At 38.8% G+C, this 25,720-nt stretch overlaps 1 protein-coding gene and 1 long non-coding RNA gene across 2 annotated transcripts in view; one reads left to right on the top strand and one right to left on the bottom strand.

Annotated features, from left to right (window-relative positions):
• Window positions 1-2,314, top strand: part of Ipo9 (Importin 9) — a 32,482-nt gene extending 30,168 nt beyond the window's left edge. The window contains exons 4-7 of the mRNA XM_067759706.1: window positions 57-442; window positions 499-664; window positions 722-1,507; window positions 1,574-2,314. Coding sequence (XP_067615807.1) covers window positions 57-442; window positions 499-664; window positions 722-1,507; window positions 1,574-2,116 — 1,881 coding nt within the window. The 3' untranslated portion in view covers window positions 2,117-2,314. The remainder of the gene's footprint in view (window positions 1-56; window positions 443-498; window positions 665-721; window positions 1,508-1,573) is intronic.
• Window positions 1-25,720, bottom strand: part of LOC137236739 (uncharacterized) — a 37,626-nt gene that overhangs the window by 1,561 nt on the left and 10,345 nt on the right. The window lies entirely within an intron of this gene.

Here is a 25,720-nt window from a genome sequence, read left to right as displayed (position 1 = left end):
AAAAGTATACATTTATATTCTTTAAATCAAATAAAATTGGGTGTCTTTTTAATCAGGCTCTTTGCGATGAAATTGGTGCCAAAGTGTTGCCGGCACTTCAAGAAGCACTCGGTCGGCATATGAACGTTGCGGAAGCTGAAAAGTCTGCACGAAATCCAAATTGGTGGAAGATACAGGAAGCATGTATGGTAGCAGTACATGTATATAGGGAGCTTATTCTCGAAACTGAGAGTCAATTTGATTTATTAAACTACCTCACACTCGTGCGCAATTTGTTGAACTATCATGACAGTGCTCATTTGGTCGGACGGGCCTTATGGACCCTAAGTACATATTCGAAATCAAAGCTTTACAATCCACAGATGCTTGAGGAAATTCTGCAAGTAACAATACAGAGTTTATCACCAGAAAAATCAATCCTTTTGAAAATCAGTGCAGTCAGGTATATTTGTATGTGATATATACAAGCTGAAATATTCAGTCTTATATACTTTTTAGAGCCATACACGGTTTTGTGCAAGCACACGAAAAATCTGAAGGCGATAAACGTGCTTTGATTCAAGCCAAGCTACCAGCTTTTGTTAGTGGAATCTTAGAAATTATACCTACCTGCAAATCATCACTGTTAACACTTGTTTTGGAATGTTTGACCACAATAATAACGGTATTGTAATTTATAATCACATTTGTCAATGCATTTTTAAAACAGTTTTCAATACAGTTCGACCCTTCATTTGCTGTTCAATCTCAATCGAAATTGATCCCTTTGACTATCGCAGTGTTTCTAAAATATCCAGAGGATCCCTATATTTTGGAAATCGTTCAGGATCTAATTAAGGCTCTTTTACAAAATCCGATGTGTTTGCAGCCATTGCAGGAAAAATTCATTCCAACTATAGTCAGTATACTTTCCCTTCAAGGTGAACAAGCAAATTCGGCAAAACAGGATATTGCATTAGATGTTTTGACTACAATTGTAAGATATTCCAAAGCTCCACTTTCAACCGCGCTTGTAGATAATGCTTTCCCAGCAATGGTGCAATGTGTACTAGGTTCTGATGATAATGCTGTAATGGTATCGGGGGGAGAATGTCTTCGCGCATTTATATTTGTTTCACCTGAACAAATTTGCTCATATAAAAATGGAGAGGGTATTAACTTTATTATGCAACTAACCACAATGTTGCTAAATCCAATGAATAATGAAATGACTGCTGGGCAAATTGATCGTTTGGTTCTAACAATCATTACCAAAATGGGTAATATGTTGGGAGAAAATGTAGATTTGCTTCTTAAAGCAGTTATCAGTAAAATGCAACTTGCGGAATGTCTTAAAGTGATAATGAGCTTAGTTGTTATATTTGCTCATCTCTTTCTTACACAAATGGAAGCAGTACTAAATTTTCTATCAACCGTCCCCGGCCCGACGGGCGAACCAGCTATGCAATTCGTGTTTAGTAATTGGTTAGCAAAGCAAACTTCATTTTTTGGAACTTTTGAAAGAAAGGTTTGAAATCATTCAATATATGTATGCACTTATCACGTTTTCATAAAATGTGTTTTTTGTTTCTAGGTGACAACTATGGCACTTTGTAAGCTGTTTGAATATGGTGTTACCACACAAGATAACCGCATCACTTCGATCACAGTTAAAGAACAAGTCATATCAGATTCCAGTGGCACACGGGTGAAAACCCGATCACAAGCAGCCGCTACTCAATGGGTTACTATACCTGCACTGGTTAAAATCTTTAAACTGCTTGTAAATGAGCTGGCTCATTTGAAGGAAGCAAATCTAGCTGATTGTGATGAAGAATCTGATGAAGATGATGATCCCTCAAGTGAGGGAACTGGCGACAAGCCTTCTGCAACCTCACCACCTAAACCACGTTTTGTATCTGACTTGCTTTTTAATGAAGATGATGATGAAAATACCGATGATGATCAACTCACTCAAGAACTTATGAAAAATCCATTATTTCAGACAAATATGGAGGAAAGTTTAAGTAAATTTTTACAAAATTTTTCTAGTAATGCGCATTTTGGAATGTTCGTAAGCCATTTAAATGATTCTGAAAAACAGGTGCTGAAGTCCATACAAATCGATGTCGCCTGAAAAAAACATTGCCAAGCAAACCAAATTTATGTACCCATTCATCATTGATAGAAACCGATAATCATTCACATAAAACATTTTTATACTGATTATATTTAAAGATACAAGATTCTTATTTATATGTTTCTGTTAAAAAGCCTTTACTCGTTGTGCTCTTCATATAAATACTAAGAAGATATATTTCTCGTTATGTTAGCAGATTTTGATGTTATTGTTCATTTCTCGCGATACCAAATATCCACACGTAAACGTTTGAGTGACTTCAGCGGCAATTACCCACCGACGTGTGCCGTACGTATGGACGTTTGTCGTACGAAACACGTTTGACCGAACCCTCAAGCCCGTAGGAATCAATGTGTGCGGCTGTGTACGTGTACATAACATATTTGCGTGTGTATTGTTTACAGATAAGCACTGCTGCCATTGACCATTTTGCATGCATGCTAATGGAAACATCAACTTTTTTCAATTTAATTTTTGATGTTGGAAAAGGCTGGAATTAATACTAAATAAAGATAAATAGATTGCATATTTACAATCTGCACTTTTACATAATTATTTCGAATTATTTTCACAATTTTTCAAACTTTAATTAGGTGTTTTCGCATAAAACAACAAACGGTCAAAAATTAGCGCACAAAACTCTGTCTATTGAGAGAGCGATCAGCTGACACGTTCTTACAGAAAAAATCAAAACTGTTTTGATTTCTACGTTCCGGGCTACGTACGTACGGGCGTTGCACGTCGGTGTTCGTTTACATTGCACACTCATAAGATAGGTTGTGTCAGCTGACACGTTTTTGGTACGTACGTTCGTGAGTAACTGCCACATTATTAGTTTGTTAATAGCCGTGTTTTTTAACACGCGCGTATACGTTTCGTTTGCGCATGTTAAAAAACGCCTATCTTCGCTTAGATAATGCTTAGGAGACCCATCTAGCGGCTGTGGTAAAACAACTAGCTACAGCAACAGGGTGTACCGAAAAGCGGAGACGCAACGCTCTGATGGCCATAGGGTATAACATATAGCTGAATCAGTTGCGATGAATTGTGGACACACATATAATACATAGAATTAGTGTACAGGGTGAAACAAAGACACATATTTCAGTTACATCTGAGTATAATGCGTATTGAAATTTAGTAGGACAAAATTTATGCGCAGCAATTTCAGAGGTGTATTTATAGTTTGTCTCTTAGCAGTCAATATAAAGTTTAAGCGTAAACGGATATACGCGTGTTAAAAAACACGGCTAATGTTGAACATCAGAATACAAAATAAATAATTAAAACACAAACACATACAGGTGTCAGATATTCAGCAGGAAAGGGAGTTCTTTATTCATATGGGTCATGGTTTGATAGGGCAAATGTTTGGACTTATGGTAAGCTGCAAATCGTAACATAGAACATGATTTTCAGATTATAAAATACGTGGTCCTATTGCTTGTATCGTAATCGGCTTCCATTTATAATTCATCTAAGTAGGGGTTCAGTCTTAATATCCGTAATCTTACAACTCGTCACTTAAAAACATGTCAGTTATGGTTATTTTTTCAACAAGTTCGAAAGTTTTATAAACACTATGTTTAAAATTGTATCTGGTAATTCTATACGACAGCAGGACACTGCTAATACGCGTCCAAAAATATCGAAAGAGGTGTCAAAAGACGCGTATTAATCTCGACAACAATAATCCGAAACCGGAAAATAAAAGTTTTATCTCTGTCCGGAGATATTTGCAGTTGAAGTTGGGATAATTCTATACAAGAACACCTGCCAGATTCCGTACGAGCCATTCTCGCTGTTAGCCCATCTGAAGACATAGACAGGTTGGCATTAATAGCCGACAAAATTATGGAAAATCAAACCCCATCAAACGTTTTTGAAATAAAACAAGGCCACAGTGCGTCATCGCCTAATACATTAAACAAATTGGTTGAAGATGTATCGGCTTTAACCATCAATGTTGATGAATTTGCTTCTTCAAACAAATCCATTCAAAGCTATCATAAAAGTTCAAGAGCCCGCAGTAGGAGCAGTGATAATAAGCAAGGAAAGGATACTGCTACATCACGAAGACATAACCCATCCATCTGTTTCTTTCCCAACAAGTTTGGCAGCAAAGCAAAACAGTGTATCAATCATTGTAAATTTTACCAAGTAGCGCAACTAACAGCTGATCGGTGAAACTTCGCACATTCACACGCACAGTTCTCGACTCAGTTTCAAAACAAAACTTTAGATTATTTAATTCAAATTTTAAAGTGAGATAATCCTTACATATTTATGTATACAGAATATATATGGCGTTTTTGTTGTTATTAAAACAATAGTTTTATTTATATTAAAGCTTTTATCATTTTTTTTTTTAACTTCGAAAAATCTCCGAACACCATTCCTTCATTATATGACATTCGACTGCCTAGTCCACTGCCTTCCACTCTATTCGCAACATAACCTCTACTTAAGCTGCCAAACTATATAGTAAACAATGGTATCAATCCATGTCTAATGGCTGAGGAAGTAATCGGAAACAAAGATGACTTGATACGAAACTCTCAATTTTTGCGCTCTCACGAGGGATTTATCTCAAATTTATGCTGGCAACAATCACAGATAAATCCCTCGCGCCAGCTGAAGCGGGTGCCAGAACAAAAAATGTGCCAGCTAAAACAAAAAACGGGCCAAAAATTTCGGTAAACTTTAGTTTGGCCTACAACTGTAGAATAGCGCTCAAAAATTATGGGAAAAAGGATAAAAATACTTGTTTTAGTGTAAATATTATTAATTCGAAGGCGGAGGGTAAATATTATTTCCCATTCAAAACTTATCACTAAAAACAGGTTTTGTAAATATGAAGTCCCGATGCAACCAGTTCATTTTGATCACAGAACCTGGAACGTCAGACATGTAGGAAAAGCCCTATCCATTAAATTATGTTAACTATTATATCATAGGTCCAAATTTCAAAAGAATATATGGTTTTCACTGCGTGTTAAATTCGTTACAATTTCGTTAATTTAATCAAAATGTAAATTTTATTTCGATTTGTTTATATTTAACTCTAACTAGTCGTATTATTGTAAAATAAGTTTAAAGAAATAAATATTTTACGACTATCATTTTATTAAATGATTGAAACTATAATCGCCGAAATGTATGTCAAAAATTCCCATTTTCAGATCTATTCAATTTTATTTGGAGTGGCATCATTGACAAATGTTATAAAAAATGTGCATTTTGACAGCGCTCTCTCGAAACAAAGAGTTGCAAACATTGTGAATGATGACAAAGTGTGATCTCTTCTGCATAGACGTCAAAATTCCAAAGTGATTGGATCACCTGATTCGTATTTGACTATCGCTGTCTCATTCTGTATCTTTTCTATCACCCGCTGAAGATAGGCGCCGCCACATTGAACAGCCTGTCAAAACGCTGAAAAGTAGCCATATTGAACAGCCTGTCAGGCAGTTGACAGATAAGATAACACACTTTGTCATCATTCACTATGGTTGCAAATCCATTCATCTATGATCGGAAAACTAAAGAAATCATCACGCGTTCAGGCGGCACTTGGTGGAAAGCTACAAAACCATTGTGAATTCATACAAGTGGCGAATGTCTGATAAAAACGTTCACAATAGAAAACAGCCTCGATCACCTGTTCAATCGCTGTTCGATTACTAAAATCATTTGTTCAATAGTATTTTTCAAACATTTTTGTAGACGACTGGTATATTGCATTATTTGTATTTTTTTAAATGTTTGCTTAACGGGCTGCTCAAATTTAATCTATTAGCTGGATTTTAGAAATGAATGATTTTAATAATCGGGGATTGCCCATATTGCTTTTTTTCAAATGTATGAAAACATTTATTTGAAGCAATTTTTTAATTTTATAATTTATTTAATAATTTGGGAAAAATTTAAACAACGTGACATCAGGACGGACAACCCTACAAGAAACGCTGATAGTTTTACTAATACACTCAAACTTGTAATTGACAATGCTGATCCTGCGATGACGTAAACATTGATACTCAAATTTATGTATGTTCCTTTGTTCGCTAACGCATGTCAGCATGTTCCCAACGACAGCCTATAATCATGAAAAAGGACTCAAACTGGGAAAGCCTCGGACACCTGGTACAGAACAAAAGAACATACAGCAGATACCATTATGCATGTGAGACAGATACATAATTTTCAACGGAATTTTATGTATGCGAGAACAGTTTATCCGATATAATCATGTTGTCACTAGTGACTGTCATGTGACAATCAAATGATTATCACGGTTGTTTTGTTATTTTTTAAATTCCGCCATTTTCAACCGACGAAAACCATATAAAAAATAAGTTTAAAAAATAAAAAAGATAGCATTTCAAAGCTCCATGCTAAAAGAAAAAAAATCGAAAATAATATTAAAAAATACCAAAAGCTGTCGGAATGTATGGGGCGCAATCAAAAAATTGATACGGGAAAAATAATAGTGGTTAATGGTGATTCATTTTTAAATGTGTTTCCGCATGAGGAAAGCGCTCTTCTGTTGTTTTGTTATTTTCTGAATTTAAATTGAACATTCTGAACTCGAATTCTTATAAAACTATTTATTTTAAACAAATAACAAACACGTATGCTTTTATCACGTACAAAATTAAAAACGTAATGAAATAAAGTGTTATGGATATCGTATTTTCAATGGAAGCAGTAAGGAAGGCGGTCGGCATGATGTGTTGGTGCACAGTGGCTAGTCATTGTCGGCTGGGGCGGGTCCTTGCCAACCTTACTGTTCCTGCGCCATAAGCAGAAAAAAGTTCCTATCATGCCTATCAAAACTGAAAGCTGTCAAAATCAAAAACCCTGACAGAAGCGCAGAGACCGACTCAAAACGCTTATCAATACAAAATAAAACAACATCCGGCCGAACCGGATGTCACGGACAGACCGTTAACATTCAAAAATTTAAATTCAAATTCAAAAAAAAACTGACGCAGAAAAAACTACCGAACCGGACATGGCCGGTTACTAACGCTGAAAATCAAATTCAAAAAAAAACTGCTGAAAAATAAAATTGCAAAAAAAAAGCTGAAAATTAAAATGAAAAAGAAATGGGCCGAATATACAGAGGGGCGCCGCGGGTGTTGTTGCGACGCCCGGTGCTTAGCCCACCCTCAAAAACCATGGCCACCGACGCACCTAAATTTCGGTGGCCCCTTACCTGTATGCCCTAAGTGCCTTCTAAACAAATAAGTAAGTCAGCATTCCCATTTTAAATACAATTTATTTATAATTCATGGCAATTACTGCTTATTCCTTATGATTACGATTAAGTTTACATAAGTTTAAAGGTAGGTACGTTAAAAGTGAATGAAATGATGCCATACAAAAAAAAGAGATTCACCAGGAGTGATTAGTAAAATAAACACATATATTTATGATTTTAATAATCGGGGATTGCCCGTATTGCTTTTTTTTAAATGTATGAAAACATTTATTTGAAGCAATTTTTTAATTTATTTAATAATTTGGGAAAAATTTAAACAACGTGGCATCAGGACGGACAAGGCGACAGCTGTTTCGATTATACCTTGTAAATCTCTTCAAAGCCTTTTCTCCTGGGAGTGGGAGTCGAACCCGCACTCCTACGATAGTTGAAATGGTTATAAACGCATTCAGCTACGTCATGCCTTAGTTGTTGTAAAGTTTTTCCCAATTGCCTTCTTTTTGCATATTTTAATCTTTTACACATTACATACTTCGTATGCAATTATGTGTTAAAGCTATGCTTGGTACGGCGGTTTTCAAAGAAACTTTCGTTTTTTGTTGCTGTTTTTGTTCTATTTATAGAACTACAACGAATTAACCAATTTTGTCTGTTTGTATGATTTTAATAATCGGGGAATGCCCGTATTGCTTTTTTTTAAATGTATGAAAACATTTATTTGAAGCAATTTTTTAATTTTATAATTTATTTAATAATTTGGGAAAAATTTAAACAACGTGACATCAGGACGGACAAGGCGACAGCTGTTTCGATTATACCTTGTAAATCTCTTCAAAGCCTTTTCTCCCGGGAGTGGGAGTCGAACCCGCACTCCTACGATAGTTGAAATGGTTATAAACGCATTCAGCTACGTCATGCCTTAGTTGTTGTAAAGTTTTTCCCAATTGCCTTCTTTTTGCATATTTTAATGTTTTACACATTACATACTTCGTATGCAATTATGTGTTAAAGCTATGCTTGGTACGGCGGTTTTCAAAGAAACTTTGGTTTTTTGTTGCTGTTTTTGTTCTATTTATAGAACTACAACGAATTAACCAATTTTGTCTGTTTGTATGATTTTAATAATCGGGGATTGCCCGTATTGCTTTTTTTTAAATGTATGAAAACATTTATTTGAAGCAATTTTTTAATTTTATAATTTATTTAATAATTTGGGAAAAATTTAAACAACGTGACATCAGGACGGACAAGGCGACAGCTGTTTCGATTATACCTTGTAAATCTCTTCAAAGCCTTTTCTCCCGGGAGTGGGAGTCGAACCCGCACTCCTACGATAGTTGAAATGGTTATAAACGCATTCAGCTACGTCATGCCTTAGTTGTTGTAAAGTTTTTCCCAATTGCCTTCTTTTTGCATATTTTAATCTTTTACACATTACATATTTCGTATGCAATTATGTGTTAAAGCTATGCTTGGTACGGCGGTTTTCAAAGAAACTTTGGTTTTTTGTTGCTGTTTTTGTTCTATTTATAGAACTACAACGAATTAACCAATTTTGTCTGTTTGTATGATTTTAATAATCGGGGATTGCCCGTATTGCTTTTTTTTTTAAATGTATGAAAACATTTATTTGAAGCAATTTTTTAATTTTATAATTTATTTAATAATTTGGGAAAAAATTATATTTATATTTCTTTCTGTTGGCGTAAAACTTGTTTTAAATCAAGGTAATATTTACTTGTGTACTAAATTCAAGAATGATTAGACCATCACAACTTAAATGTATGAATGTATATAAATGGAAGCTTCCTTATACTTCCTCACTTCGTTGTGGGCATATGTAGAATATCATTGTTTTTATTTTTAAATTCCCTCCTTAATAAAATTTCGTAATGGAGGCAGAAAAAAAGAAATTTCATTCGACAACTAAACTAGTAAGGTCATTGTTAACTTTTGTTTCATTTAAGGATATGTGCAAGACTTATTAATACAAAATTAGATGTTAAAATTTACAGTGATGCTCACTAAACTAGCACTCTTGTTCTGTACATTCAAATTTATAGTAGTGATCACCGAAGCTACACTTTTTTTTTATTCTTTACAACAGTCAAAACTTTTTATCCAACTGGTATATTACTTTAATATAATAATGCCGAGCTGATAGCCATAGCGGCTAGTGCTCTTTTTGCGTTATTCTTAAAATTTATTTTAGACCTAAATATATAGAGATAATAATAAAATAGCTAATGAAAAGTCCCAAATTTAGTTAACCGTATAAAGCTCGTAAAAATACGTTGAAACCCATCTAATTTACGAGATTTCCAAGGTTACTGATTAACTATCATATATATAATTTCGTTCCATACAACAATGAGAATTTTGCTTTGAAAATGATAAAAATTGCGTATCATTTTTGCTGCAATTTTATTGCTCGCAGGTGTATGTACGACATCCTACATTCTACGAGCCTTTACATATTATAATCTAACCCACGGTTCAAAACAATTTATCTAACCTTTTAACTTGGTAAAATATGTCGAATACAAAATCAAAACATTTACAAGCGAATTATCTAAATGTTGTGCATAGTTGTGCTTGCTTTAGCTATATGACCATTTCATATAGGGTGGTGTGTATGCTTTGGTTATTCCTCATCGACCTGGTGCCGGTGGCAAACCTTCTTGGTTTTTAAAAAAAACTTGTAGAGCTATTCATAAATTCACTCAAACGTAGGTAAAATATAAAGGAACGGACTCACCGCTTTACCCGCTGATATTCACTGTCGCAGTTGGCCTGGCCGCAGGCCTAGGTTCGCTGCCCGGTTGTTGTCACGGTAGCCGATATATTGTAGCCCGTATGGTCGTAGCTGATAAAGATTCGGTTATATTGTTGTAGCCGTTACAGTCGTAGCTGATAGGATTGCGCTAGTATTATTATAGCCGATATGGACGTAGATGATAAAGGTGCGGCTAGTATTGCTGTCGGTGGTACCGCCTGTTGTAGGTGTTACATTAGTGGCCGCAGGCCTATGCTCGCGGTTTGCGTTGCAGCTGGCGGTGGCGGTACGTCTGGTGGTTGTGCGCTTGTGGTTGGCGCTAATGGATGGGTTGGGGGAGATACTACTGATGGTGACGCCCGAGATAATAGTAGGCGCCGTAGGTGGTGTCGAACGCTTTTCCGCAGGTGGTAGTGTTCTTAGTAAACGTAGAGGAAGAGGTTTATCTCGCTAAGTATGACTGCGAACGCCGACCTACTTCAACTGGACCTTGTGTCCACACAACATAACCTGTACAGCGTTTATTATTACCCAAAATAGCCGCGTAAAGCGAGATTTATCGCAAAGAACTGTTTCGGTGCTTTGCGCTATTGACTCTTTCCTCGTTTTTAGACAGTTCCTTGGGTAAGTGAACAGCCGGCGAGGATGTTTTTCGATTCTTAACATTTTTACGTACCTCCACACACTTATCTTGCCGGAAACTCAATTCCATCTTTTTTCGCTAGTGATGGCCGGTCTGTCTTTTCCTTGTTTTTCGATATTTTTTTATCGCTACTTTCGCCACATCGCTAGGTGTGTTCGCGTGAACACGCTCCCAAGTGGATCGTAGCCGTAGACCGTAGCAGCAGACCGTAACAAACCTGCTTCGCTTTGAAGACCTGACGATGAAGCGAACAGGAAACCGGATCATCTGTGGGAAGCTACGGCCAGGGATCTCCGACGACAAGCAACGTGGGGCACGACTCACCCCTGAGATAAGAGTCTCAAAGTCCTACTACGAAGCTAGCCGGGCAACATAGGTCCATCAAAAAAACTAAGTCAAGTTGGGAATTAATTCTGTTTCCTAGTTTAAAAGGGCTTTGCGGCAATTAGACATCTGTTATGGAGAACTCGTCAAAACTCCGAAAGATGATTTCTAGTGGGCATCGCTCCCACAGGAATGCAAAACAAAAAAGTGTAGACTTTTTGATCTGGAGAACTCGTCCAAACCAGGGTGTTCACGGTCCTCGGTGAGTACGCGTGTGAACAACCTATGAGGTCATTGCTCGGGGAGAATACTGGGCGAGATGTCCCCGACCGCCAAAACGCCCAGACAAAAAAAAGTCCGATTGGTAGATAAAAAAAAAGATCCAATTGTAATTTAGCAAAAGAAACGCCCTTGTTGGTTCATTGCGGACGAATATCCGAAGCATGGAAGCGACCTATCAATTTCCCGTTTAGGTCCTCGAGATCATACAATGCATTGCCTATTTTTCGGAGCACACGACACTTAAGGTATTTCGGCAGGAATTTGGCGTTAATACCCTGTTTAAAGTTACTTAAGGCAAAGTTTCTTCGGAAAACTTCCTGACCTTCCTTGTAGTTGACTTGCCTAGAGCGCTTGTTATAGGTGGTTACTCCCCTATCCTTGGCCTGATCTAAATTTCTACGGATCTGCTCACGGATATTAGTCAACTTGTCAGTTCTGCTTACTATCGTAACTTGGTCTTCCCGAAGGCTGCCGAGCTTCGCTAAAATTTTGTACGTTGCGGCATGTTGGACCATATTTTGGCCATATAATGCAAAGTATGGAGAACACTGAATCGCCGTATGAAAATCACTTCTCAAAACTGATAAAATTTCGGGTATATGCTTATCCCAATCGGTGTGGTCAGGCTTATCTTTCAGGAAAATCCTAATCTTAGAAACAATTTCTCTATTGACGCGTTCGGATGCGTTCGCTTGGGGAGAATATAGCCACGTCCAACTCGTAAATCCGGCAGTGATTCCTCGTTTTCGGCGATGGTCCGAATCAAGTCTAAATACTCGTTGCTGCTAAATTCGGGAGAGACTAAATCTATTTCTCCGGGTGTGGTAGTGAAAGTTAACTCGTCAGCATCAAAACGCGACAGCGCGTCTGGTACTACATTCAGGGTGCCCTTACGATGTTCCATTCTAAAGTCGCGTCTTTGCAGCAAGAGTGACCATCTCGCCAACCTCCCGCTCAAGTCTTTTTGTGTCATCAACCACTTGAGACTGGAGTGGTCCGTAATAATCCGAAAAGGTAATCCTTCGACATAGGGTCGGAAACGCTTCACGCTGATTATGGCTGCAAGATATTCCAGCTCGGTTACTGTATAATTGCGTTGAGCATTATTCAGCTTTTTCGACACGAACGCGATTAGATGCTCAGCGCCCTCATCATCGACCTGGAACAACACTCCGCCAACACCTATTTTGGAAGCGTCGCATTGTATTACGAATTCTTTGGAAAAGTCTGGTTGGGCCAAGACAGGCGCCGAACTCAAGGCTACTTTTAGTTTTTCGAATGCCTCTATAGCTTCAGGGGTAAGCTTAAATGGGCCTGCTGACTTGCGGAGACAGTCGGTCAAGGGACCTGCCAAGTAAGCAAAATTGGTAATAAACGCCCTGTACCAATTCGCCATGCCCACAAACCTACGCACTTGCCGAGGGTATTTAGGGATCGGGAAGTTTTGCATTGCTTCTATTTTTCCCGGATCCACTTTCAGACACCCGCTGCCTATCAAGTACCCTAAGTAGCGTATTTCCTTCTGACAAAATTTACTCTTCTTCACGTTTATTGTCAGCCCTGCGTGTCTCAAACATTGGGCCACTTCCGCTAGCAATTTCAGGTAGTCTTCAAAATTAGTGCTGCATACCATCAGGTCGTCCAGATAGACAAAGACGTTCTCTCGCAAACGCGAAGGGATTGCCTTGTCCATCAGCCTAATCATAGTCTGCGGTCCACTGCACAGACCAAATGGCATTACTTTGAAGTGGTACAGAGGCCTCCCCGGAACTGCGAATGCTGTTTTTTTCCTTAGAGGACTCTGTCAATTTGATCTGGAAGAACGCGTCCTTCAGATCAATGCCACTAATAAAATGCGTATCTTTCAGTCTGCTCAATAAGCCGTTGATATGAGGCAGGCAGTACGAGTCTTTCTTAGTCACCGCGTTGACCTTCCTGGAATCTATGCACAGCCTAACTTTACCTGGTTTCCGGACCAGTACTACAGGACTACACCACGGGGAGTTTGATTCTTCTATAACTCCTAATTCGAGTAACCTGTCTAGTTCTCTAAAAGCTTCGGCTTGCCTTGGTGGCGAAAGAGGGAAATGTTTGCTTTTTATGGGTACGGCATCACCGGTGTCGATGTGATGCTCCACTAATTTAGTTTGCCCTAGGCCTAACTTCTCGTACGAAGGAAACGTCTCGATGACCTTTTGTAATTCTAATTTCCGGTCTGGTGACAAGTCATGGAGGTTGAGTTCCTCTTCCTTTTCAAGTCTGATATCTATGCACTCTACGCTTGGGAATATTTCGGGAGCTAACGCAAATGCTCTCCAAAAATCTACCCCGAAGTACGCTTCTTGGAGCAATGAGGGAACAAGGTAAAAACGAAAAACCCTTGTGATATTTTTGAAGGTGACTGGTAGGGATACTGAGCCTAAAATTTTTTGCTTGTTGCCGCCCGCGGTACATACGAACGCGTGTAAGGGCTGATATTCGAAGCCGTTATCCTCTAGGAATTCTAATCCATTTTTCCCGAGTTCAACAGCCCTACAAGAAAGCTATCTCTAATTTTAGCCTTTACTAGAGGCCTTTCATCCTCTGTAAGCGTTAACGTGGTGGCTTGCAGCAGTCTACGCTCCTGTGCTCTCCTGTGGTATCTCTTCCTACACTTCAAAATATTGCCCGATACCGGGTATTGTTCGAAAATGGTATGTCTTATTTGTTCATACCTATGTTCCCTGTCTTCTAGGTTTGGTGGAAATTGCGTTTGACAAGCGACATCCCTATGCTGGCGTTGCAGAATTCGGGTCGGTTCGCCCATAGCGGATGAGGACGTTTGACTCTCGGATTCAGAACTATTCGAATTGTCCGTACTGTCAGGGTAAGTTATTATCACATTTGAGGGTTCTTCTGCCAGGATACTACTGCACCTCGGAAGCTCACCACCTCCATGCAGAGATTCACCCTCTGGTTCAGTGCACGGGATGACGCCTCGAGCACTGGCTGGTGTGGGAGCTATGAAGCCGAACGAGGTTCCCCCGCCTTCTCGCTCGGGTACTGGTTTCCCTGCCTGCGATGGTCCCTAGGGCATTTAGGAGTAAATACACCCTTATACCCACATTTAAAACAAAAGGGATTTTTTATGGGTTCCTCACAATATATATAGGAGTGCCCCATTGCCTGGCAATTCCAGCATTGGATTCCCGAATAGTCCGGTCTTCTGTGGCGTCGATATTCCAGCGCCTCTATTTGTGAATCCATTTCGCCGTCCTCGCTTTCCCTCCTCATGTCTGGGGTTGTCGCGCGTGCTTCGTTTACATGCCGTCCTGGGTAAGCGGCTCCCAACAGCTTGCTTTCTTTCAGCACTTGTTCACCTCTGCGTGCTACATCGCGTAGATCATGAAGGGTCCTTACATCTGCGTTGAAAAGCATCAGCTTAAGGCTGCTGTTGACGTTTCTTTTTATTATGTCAATCAGTAGAAGCTCCGACATTGGCTCTCTTAAGCGCGCGTTCAAGGAGATTATGTCCGTGTGAAACACGTCATAGCACTCACTTGCTTTCTGCTTTCGCATGGAGATCTCCATCATGATCTCGTGGTCAGTTTTCAAAGTGCTAAACTCTCTTTTCAATGAGTAGCACAAAAAGGCATAAGTCGCGTTTGGGTTTTGTTTCGTGAAAAGCCAGTACCATTCTTCGACCCGCCCGGAAAGAAACAGGTGAAAATAACCATTATTTGTTCGTCCGTGCATTGTGTGCGCTCACACAAGGTGTTCAGTTTAAAAAGGAAATCGGCCACGCTCCCAGTGCCGTCGAACGAGATTTTCCACTCCTGCGGTTTCACTGCTATGCTGCTTGGTGTCGGGTACATTGGTGGTACTACCGTTGGCAATGGGTTACGGTCCATCCTACTTGCGTTCCTGTTTTGCTGGTTTGATTGCTGCTCGGATTCGAGAGCGGCGTTGAGCTGGTCCATATTGGTTCTAATTGACCCCATCTCTCTCCGCATTTCCTCCTGCGAAGCCTGGAACAGCTGGTGTAGCACGTCCACCCACGAGCCTCCACGAGTAGCTTCGTTCTGGATCCCTGGAGTATTCGTCCGGTCACTTGCAGCTTCTCTTATATTTCCCATTCCATAATTAGGTGGTAAAGCACCAGCTCCATCTGGAGCGTAGGTCGACACATTGGTCATTAGCCCCGAGATATCATGCGCGTTTAATAGGGGCGCGTTCAATTGACTGTTGCTTCCCGGTCTGTCCAATTTTTCGCGAGGGTCAGTCAGGTCCTGGCCCATATTCGGCCCCGCGGGATCTACATATGGTCCACCTACTGGGGTGTGCACCACCAAGGGACGCCTAGCCTTGGGGAAAGCCCCCCCTATTACTACCGCCCCGGTTCTGGCTCCCACGAAAGCTTCCCGCACTCCCAAACGGAGTAGTTCGGCCCGGTTGGCCGTCCGACTGCTCGCGTGACATAATAATAAAAAAAATTTTATTTGTTAGGTCGTAGTTTGTTAAATCCTAGTATTCGGAAAAAGACTTTCATTTACTGCCAAACGTAAGGCCGTTAGGGGTTAGGTAAAAGGTCTGAACTCACCCCCTTCCACCCTATATTTTAGACAATGATTTGTCAAAAAAAAAAATGTGTATATATATATATGCGAAAAAAAAATTTTTTTGAGCGGAAAAAAAATCGCGCGAACAAGTAATATTGTCCTTTGTTCGACTATCGTATCGACAAGGAAATTCAAAGCTGGGAAAAAAAAGTAGTTAGTAAAATATACAATATAGGTGGTGATGGGAATGCTGACATCCCATCATTAGAAGGCAGCAGGGCTACAGAAAAAAAACACACACAGATACATTCATACATGTCCCTAGTGCTCCCAACCGCAATGCGAGGGGGCTTAAGGCCCCCTCCGAGACTGGTTGGGCCACTAGGGTCCGCTCCAGGCACACACGGGTCGGTCTCAACACGCCCAGCCGCAACGCAGGGGCAGTCTCCAGGGGCTCGCCCCTGGGACTGGTTGGGGGTGTTGAGGCCGCCCGTCCATTCTTACCGGACACCCCTCCTGCCTCCGCCGCAATGGGTGGAGCGGTTTCGGAGCCGCTCCCCCAGTCTGGTGGGGCAGAAAAGGGTGCCACTTTGAATCCCAGCTCAACCCGTCACAGTCCAGGTGGTATTCTAAACTACCACCTGGGACGTGGGATGAGCTGGGGTTCTTTCAATACATACACACACGCACTCACACCAACGACACAAATTCGGCAAAAAATATTTTAAACATTAAAAGAAAAAAATCCCAATTAGCGGACATTCATTTTCCAATGCCGACTAACGGCCGACAACCTGATCCGTCCAACCATCCCACCGCAACGTAGGTGGCAGCTTCTGTGGCTGCTCACTCGGACTGGTGGGATGGTCAACTTCACAGGTTGACCCGACTGACCCCCGCGGCCAGCGCCTCAGGCGCCACGTTGGGCGCCATCTGTTATGGATATCGCATTTTCAATGGAAGCAGTAAGGAAGGCGGTCGGCATGATGTGTTGGTGCACAGTGGCTAGTCATTGTTGGCTGGGGCGGGTCCTTGCCAACCTTACTGTTCCTGCGCCATAAGCAGAAAAAAGTTCCTATCATGCCTATCAAAACTGAAAGCTGTCAAAATCAAAAACCCTGACAGAAGCGCAGAGACCGACTCAAAACGCTTATCAATACAAAATAAAACAACATCCAGACGAACCGGATGTCACGGACAGACCGTTAACATTCAAAAATTTTAATTCAAATTCAAAAAAAAACTGACGCAAAAAAAACTACCGAACCAGACATGGCCGGTTACTAACGCTGAAAATCAAATTCAAAAAAAAACTTCTGAAAAATAAAATTGCAAAAAAAAAAAGCTGAAAATTAAAATGAAAAAGAAATGGGCCGAATATACAGAGGGGCGCCGCGGGTGTTGTTGCGACGCCCGGTGCTTAGCCCACCCTCAAAAACTATGGCCACCGACGCACCTAAATTTCGGTGGCCCCTTACCTGTATGCCCTAAGTGCCTTCTAAACAAATAAGGAAGTCAGCATTCCCATTTTAAATAAAATTTATATATAATTCATGGCAATTACTGCTTATTCCTTATGATTACGATTAAGTTTACATAAGTTTAAAGGTAGGTACGTTAAAAGTGAATGAAATGATGCCGTACAAAAAAAAGAGATTCACCAGGAGTGATTAGTAAAATAAACACATATATTTATATTTCTTTCTGTTGGCGTAAAACTTGTTTTAAATCAAGGTAATATTTATTTGTGTACTAAATTCAAGAATGATTAGACCATCACAACTTAAATGTATGCATGTATATAAATGGAAGCTTCCTTATACTTGCTCACTTCGTTGTGGGCATATGTAGAATATCATTGTTTTTATTTTTAAATTCCCTCCTTAATAAAATTTCGTAATGGAGGCAGAAAAAAAGAAATTTCATTCAACAACTAAACTAGTAAGGTCATTGTTAACTTTTGTTTCATTTAAGGATATGTGCAAGACTTATTAATACAAAATTAGATATTAAAATTTACAGTGATGCTCACTAAACTAGCACTCTTGTTCTGTACATTCAAATTTATAGTAGTGATCACCGAAGCTACACTTTTTTTTATTCTTTACAACAGTCAAAACTTTTTATCCAACTGGTATATTACTTTAATATAATAATGCCGAGCTGATAGCCATAGCGGCTAGTGCTCTTTTTGCGTTATTCTTAAAATTTATTTTAGACCTAAATATATAGAGATAATAATAAAATAGCTAATGAAAAGTCCCAAATCTAGTTAACCGTATAAAGCTCGTAAAAATACGTTGAAACCCATCTAATTTACGAGATTTCCAAGGTTAATGATTAACTATCATATATATAATTTCGTTCCATACAACAATGAGAATTTTGCTTTGAAAATGATAAAAATTGCGTATCATTTTTGCTGCAATTTTATTGCTCGCAGGTGTATGTACGACATCCTACCCACACGGCATTTAGATGATTAAATTTTGAATTTCCCTACATATAAATACAATTTGATTCTTCTTTCTGACTAAATAATGAGTTATCATACAATTGAACAAAAGAAATAATCAAATATGAATACCTTTGATGATCAAAAACTGAAAATCATTTTTCTATCACGTTTTTGAATAATTTTTGAAGTCCTTTGATGATTAAATTTTAATATTTCAAAAAAGTCAACAAAAAGAATAATCAAATATGCTCACCTTTCGATGAACAAAAACTGAATATAGTTTTTCAATCACATTTTGGAATCATATTTGAATCAAATGTGTTTACTTTAGGTGATCAAACATTTATAATCATTTTTAATTCAGCTTTCTGAATCTTTTCTGACTATATTTGTTAACTGAATAATGAGTTTTATACTTGTTAAAATTTTACTTTTCATTGAAAAACTTATTTTTTTCACATACACACATTTTTTCAATCATGAAGTTCAGAAAAAATATGTACATATGTATATAAAATTTGTATTATTAAGACATTCTTCAAGACAATTTAATGCAAATGCTGCTCATGCCCGAAGATTTCCCCAACCATTTCTCCACCTTCCCAGATAATACATAATAGTTGTACAATACAAAAGTTGTGAGCTATTTGACCAGGTAAGCGAAACTCTCTTGACATATGTACCTGGATATGTCTTCAACATCCCGTACCGTATCGTAATTTAAGATATTGACGATCATAGCTGATGTTGGATGTTGTAGTCGCAGGTGAATATCGGTAAAGTTTGTTTGCGAGTGACCTGTGGTTCAAATAGCTCACTTCCGCATGCTTTCTTCCCCTGATGAAATAATGAGTCAAAAATCTAACCCAAAACGATTGAAATATATGTATTCACGAATATCACCAGAAAATGACTGTGAAAAGCAGTCAAATATTACTCTAAAACAATTAAAGCTCAATTTTACAATGATATCAAATATGAATAAAAAGCGTTTCAAAATATGAATCATAAATGATTATTCAAGAATAATCACATTTATGGTACATTTTTCTCCCGACGATACGCTAATATTCGAACAGAAAATGCTTTTAAATTTGAACGTTTTTAATCATCTTAGGGTATGATATTTGAATATTTTTTGATCAAAATTTTCAAAAAATGCTGGCTGGGTACATTCTACGAGCCTTTACATATTGGCCTGGCCGCAGGCCTAGGTTCGCTGCCCGGTGGTTGTCACTGTAGCCGATATATTGTAGCCCGTATGGTCGTAGCTGATAAAGATTCGGCTATATTGTTGTAGCCGTTACAGTCGTAGCTGATAGGATTGCGCTAGTATTATTATAGCCGATATGGACGTAGATGATAAAGGTGCGGCTAGTATTGCTGTCGGTGGTACCGCCTGTTGTAGGTGTTACATTAGTGGCCGCAGGCCTATGCTCGCAGCTCCGCGGTGTGCGTTGCAGCTGGCGGTGGCGGTACGTTGGCGCTAATGGATGGGTTGGGGGAGATACTACTTGTTTAGGCCACCAGCCTAAATATTTTTTAAAATCACTTTTAGTTCACCCTAATGCGGTCCGTATACTTAACTATTACCGGTAACTGTCCTTGCACAGCCGATAACTAATTGAGTAGGGGAAAACTCGACGAAAGTTAGTAATCGGCGGGTGCCATGAACTCTTTCTTTTTCTTTTCAATTCACTTTCTTTCTGAACGTCTGCAAGTGAGCTCCAGCAACCAAACCGAAGGTAAGAATTCCTTTTTTTTCAAGTGTAAAATTCGATAAAGTTAAGCTAGTGTGATTAATCAAATACTTTCAAATTTAAATTTTGCACTTACTTTTGAATTATTGAATAAAGAAAGTTTGTTATTAATTAGATTAGTGAAAGTGTTGGTTTTTCCTTAAGACACTAACTAGTTACTTTTTATACTCAGTTGAGCAGAGCTCACAGAGTATATTAAGTTTGATTGGATAACGGTTGGTTGTACATATATAAAGGAATCGAGATAGATATAGACTTCCATATATCAAAATAATCAGGATCGAAAAAAAATTTGATTGAGCCATGTCCGTTCGTCCGTCCGTTAACACGATAACTTGAGTAAATTTGTATGTAGGTTCCTGAGCACTTATCTCAGATCGCTATTTAAAATGAACGATATCGGACTATAACCACGCCCACTTTTTCGATATCGAAAATTTCGAAAAACCGAAAAAGTGCGATAATTCATTACAAAAGACCGATAAAGCGACGAAACTTGGTAGATGAGTTGAAGTTATGACGCAAAATAGAAAATTAGTAAAATTTTGGACAATGGGCATGGCACCGCCCACTTTTAAAAGAAGGTAATTTAAAATTTTGCAAGCTGTAATTTGGCAGTCGTTGAAGATATCATGATGAAATTTGGCAGGAACGTTACTCCTATTACTATATGTACGCTTAATAAAAATTAGCAAAATCGGAGAAGGACCACGCCCACTTTTAAAAAAAAATTTTTTTTAAAGTAAAATTTTAACAAAAAATTTAATATCTTTACAGTATATAAGTAAATTATGTCAAGATTCAAGTCCAGTAATGATATGGTGCAACAAAATACAAAAATAAAAGAAAATTTAAAAATGGGCGTGGCTCCGCCCTTTTTCATTTAATTTGTCTAGGATACTTTTAACGCCATAAGTCGAACAAAAATTAACCAATCCTTTTGAAATTTGGTAGGGGCATAGATTTTATGGCGTTAACTATTTTCTGTGAAAATGGGCGAAATCGGTTGATGTCACGCCCAGTTTTTATACACAGTCGTCCGTCTGTCCTTCCGCATGGCCGTTAACACGATAACTTGAGCAAAAATCGATATATCTTTACTAAACTCAATTCACGTACTTATCTGAACTCACTTTATCTTGGTATGAAAAATGAACGAAATCCGACTATGACCACGCCCACTTTTTCGATATCGAAAATTACGAAAAATGAAAAAAATGCCATAATTCTATACCAAATACGAAAAAAGGGATGAAATATGTTAAGGTAATTGGATTGTTTTATTGACGCGAAATATAACTTTAGAAAAAACTTTATAAAATGGTTGTGACACCTACCATATTAAGTAGAAGAAAATGAAAAAGTTCTGCAGGGCGAAATAAAAAACCCTTAAAATCTTGGCAGGTATTACATATATAAATAAATTAGCGGTATCCAACAGTTGATGTTCTGGGTCACCCTGGTCCACATTTTGGTCGATATCTGGAAAACGCCTTCACATATACAACTACCACCACTCCCTTTTAAAACTCTCATTAGTACCTTTAATTTTATACCCATATCGTACAAACTCATTCTAGAGTCACCCCTGTCCACCTTTATGGCGATATTTCGAAAAGGCGAACACCTATAGAACGAAGGCCCACTCCCTTTTAAAAATACTCATTAACACCTTTCATTTGATACCCATATCGTACAAACAAAGTCTAGAATCACCCCTGGTCCAGAAATGCCCACTCCCTCTTAAAATACTCATTAACTCCTTTCGTTTGATACCCATATTGCACAAACGAATTCTAGAGTCACCCCTGGCCCACCTTTATGGCGATATCTCGAAACGGCGTCCACCTATGGAACTAAGGATTACTCCCTTTTAAAATACTCATTAACACCTTTCATTTGATACCCATATCGTACAAACGCATTCTAGAGTCACACCTGGCCCATCTTTATGGCGATATCTCGAAAAGGCGTTTACCTATAGAACTAACGCCCACTCCCTCTTAAAATACTCATTAACTCCTTTCGTTTGATACCCATATTGCACAAACGAATTCTAGAGTCACCCCTGGTTCACCTTTATGGCGATATCTCGAAAAGGGGTCCACCTATAGAACTAAGCCCCACGCCCTTTTAAAATAATCATTAACACCTTTCATTTGATACCCATATCATACAAACAAATTCTAAAGTCACCCCTGGTCCACCTTTATGGCGATATCTCGAAAAGGCGAACACCTATAAAACGAAGGCCCACTCCCTTTTAAAAATACTCATTAACACCTTTCATTTGATACCCATATCGTACAAACAAAGTCTAGAGTAACCCCTGGTCCACCTTTATTGCGATACCTCTAAAATGCGTCCACCTATAGAACTAAGGCCCACTCCCTCTTAAAATACTCATTAACTCCTTTCATTTGATACCCATATCGTACAAACGCATTCTAGAGTCACCCCTGGTCCATCTTTACGACGATATCTCGAAAAGGCGTCCATCTATAGAACTTAGGTCCACGCCCTTTTAAAATACTCATTAATACCTTTCATTTGATACCCATATCGTACAAACGCATTCTAGAGTCAACCCTGATCCACCTTTATGGCTATATCCCTAAATGGCGTCCACCTATAGAACTATGGCCCACTCCCTCATAAAATACTCTTTAATGCCTTTCATTTGATACACATGTCATACAAACACATTCCAGGGTTTCCCTCGGTTCATTTTCCTACATGGTTATTTTCCCTTATGTTGTCACCATAGCTCTCAACTGAGTATGTAATGTTCGGTTACACCCGAACTTAACCTTCCTTACTTGTTATCTTTCTTTTTGGTGTTACGTGCGAACGAATCCCCATCGTCCCGACCTACACGTAAACATTGATCCTATCGCGCCAGGAAAATCGAAGTGAACACAATATTCAGCCAGCGCATTAAAATTTAAAGCGAAAAATTTTTCAACAAATTATTTAGAATCGACGGTGAAAACTTGCAAGAAAATAAGTGGGAATTAAAAGAAATACCAGCGATCAGCCATTAATTAGCGACGAGTGGTAATAGCGAGCATTCTATATACACAGCCATCACATCATAAAGTCCGCACATCACATTATCATCGCATCATACAGTCATCACATCATACAGTCCGCACATCATATAGTCATCGCATCATACAGTCAACACTTCATACATTCCGCACATCATACATTCAACACTTCGTACAGTCCGCACATCTACCCACATATCATAAAACACATCATCACTTAAGTGACACAAGGTACGTTGGTTTTATTAGTTCATGCACCACCATTTTTTTTGCAATACGTGAACGTATAGAAGTGAACTTGTGATAGGTTTGTAATTCAAAGTAGGTGGAAATTTCGTGTTTTTTAAACACACCAATCGCCTTTTGACTATCGGTTGACTCCCCCACCAGTAGTAAGAGTCCTCCGACACAGCTCAAGGCAGACAGGCAGTGATACAAAAAAATTGTTTTTTTTTTTCTCCTCACCTCCACTGCACTGTGCAACATAAGACTTAGGGATAGTCTCCTTTCATTCGAAATTTCGATAAGAAGTACACGACACCTTTATTTCCACCTGGTTGATGCTTTTTATAGACTTGTCACAGATTCACTTCAGTTTATACACTTGTACACAATATCCAAGCCACTGCGACTTATATACACCATTGGATGGCTAGTGGCTGGTAGCAGACACTATTTACTTACAGTCCATATAAAGTTATTTTCAAAATTGTGTATCAAACAAGAAAACAAATCAAAATAAATAAGTTTATTACGCTTTTCACGGTCGAAGAAGTACACAATTGCATTCAATTTCTTTTTTCTTGGAATACTAATTTGGTTTTGCACAATTAGCCCACTTCATTTTTTCATCAAATAACAATTTTGACACATTAAATTTGCATCCAAATTTCTATCTGTGTCACTCTTAGAAACTTCAACAACAATACACACATAATTAGGCACATTAAATCTTGAAACAGATTTCTATCTGTGTCAATTCTTATAGTTTCGCTTTCGTTGCAAGCACAATACTCCAGAGTCATTACTTCCGCTCTCGTTCCTTAAAAGAGACAAGATATTTAAAATAATAAAAAAATGGAGACCTACATAAGAATGACAGACTCCATAGTGGAGTTTGAGCAGGAGTTCAATGCGAAGCCAATCGCTGAACAAAACAAACACACCCTTGCAATAGAGCAAGAGGAGCTGAAATCACTATGGAAGAAGACAAAGTCACTTTATGAAGGTCTCCTCAACTCTACAGATATAACGAAAGAGGACCTGCAATGCATTAAGCAGAAAAATAAAAGCTATTTCGCATGCTATATGAAATGCATGGCTACAATCGCTGCTGAAGTGGAAAAATTAGCACCACCTGCAAATGCCCCTGCCACAAAAGTGGAAACCAATCCGAATCATGGACATAAAATCCGGCTGCCCCCTTGCGATACCGATGTATTTAAAGGTGATTACCTTTCTTGGCCGGCTTTTAGAGATATGTTCACGGCCTTATATATTCTCAACAAGGATCTGCAAGATGTTGAAAAAATTTACTATCTAAGGCAGAAAACTCAAGGGGAAGCAAAAGAAATAGTAGAAAGGTGCTCCCTGACGAATGAAGGGTTTGAAACAGCCTGGAAAAACTTAAAAGACAGGTATGAGAATAAGCGTGTCCTAGTGAACACGCAATTGAAGCTTTTGTTTAATCTTACGGCAGTCGAATACGAATGCGGAACAGCAATAAAAAAATTACAACGCGAAATAAATAATTGCATATCGGCGCTTCAATGTCACAAAATCGACATTACAAACTGGGATGCAATTATAACATACTTATGTTCCACAAAGCTCCCGGAATCCACCTTGGCGCTATGGGAACAAACCGTAGAGAAGAAAACGGACATCCTAAAATGGGAAGATATGGATAAATTCTTGTCAAGCCGTTTTCAGACTCTAGAAACTGTGTCTGACATAAAGGGTAGCAAAACATCCAAGCCGCCCAAAACTCACACGAATAGTTCAAAGGAAATGCCTACAAAACTTGGAGTTTACCAAGCCAGCGTTCCAAAAACGGCATGTAAGATGTGCAACAATAAGGAGCACAAATTACGAAACTGCCAAAAATTCCGTAAGCTGTCCACGGCAGACAAAATAGCTTATGTGAAAAGCAACAACTGTTGTCTGAACTGCTTGTCGGCTGGGCACACAGTGACAAGATGCACGAGTCCATTCAACTGCAACTCATATCACTCAAGGCACAACACCTTGCTCCACCTTCCGACAGCTAATCCAAAAACAACATCAACAACGCCCCAAAGGGGCAACCAACATAACAATGATAACGTACCCTCCACTTCACAACAGGCAAGGGCAAGGATGGACTCTGAAAAGAGAAAAGAGAATATTAATAGCGTCTCTTCCTGTCATGCACATACAACAAAGGGGGTATTACTAGGCACAGCACGAGTGAAAATAAACTATAATGGAGTGGATTTCTCCGCGAGAGCACTTATAGACTCTGGGTCTGAATGTTCGTTTATAACAGAAAGACTCAAAAACAG

Source organism: Eurosta solidaginis, chromosome 1 (genome assembly GCF_040869045.1).
Source record: "Eurosta solidaginis isolate ZX-2024a chromosome 1, ASM4086904v1, whole genome shotgun sequence".
NCBI lineage: Eukaryota > Metazoa > Arthropoda > Insecta > Diptera > Tephritidae > Eurosta > Eurosta solidaginis.
The sequence above is the reverse complement of the archived record's forward strand: the minus strand, read 5'-3'. Positions and strand labels throughout refer to the sequence as shown.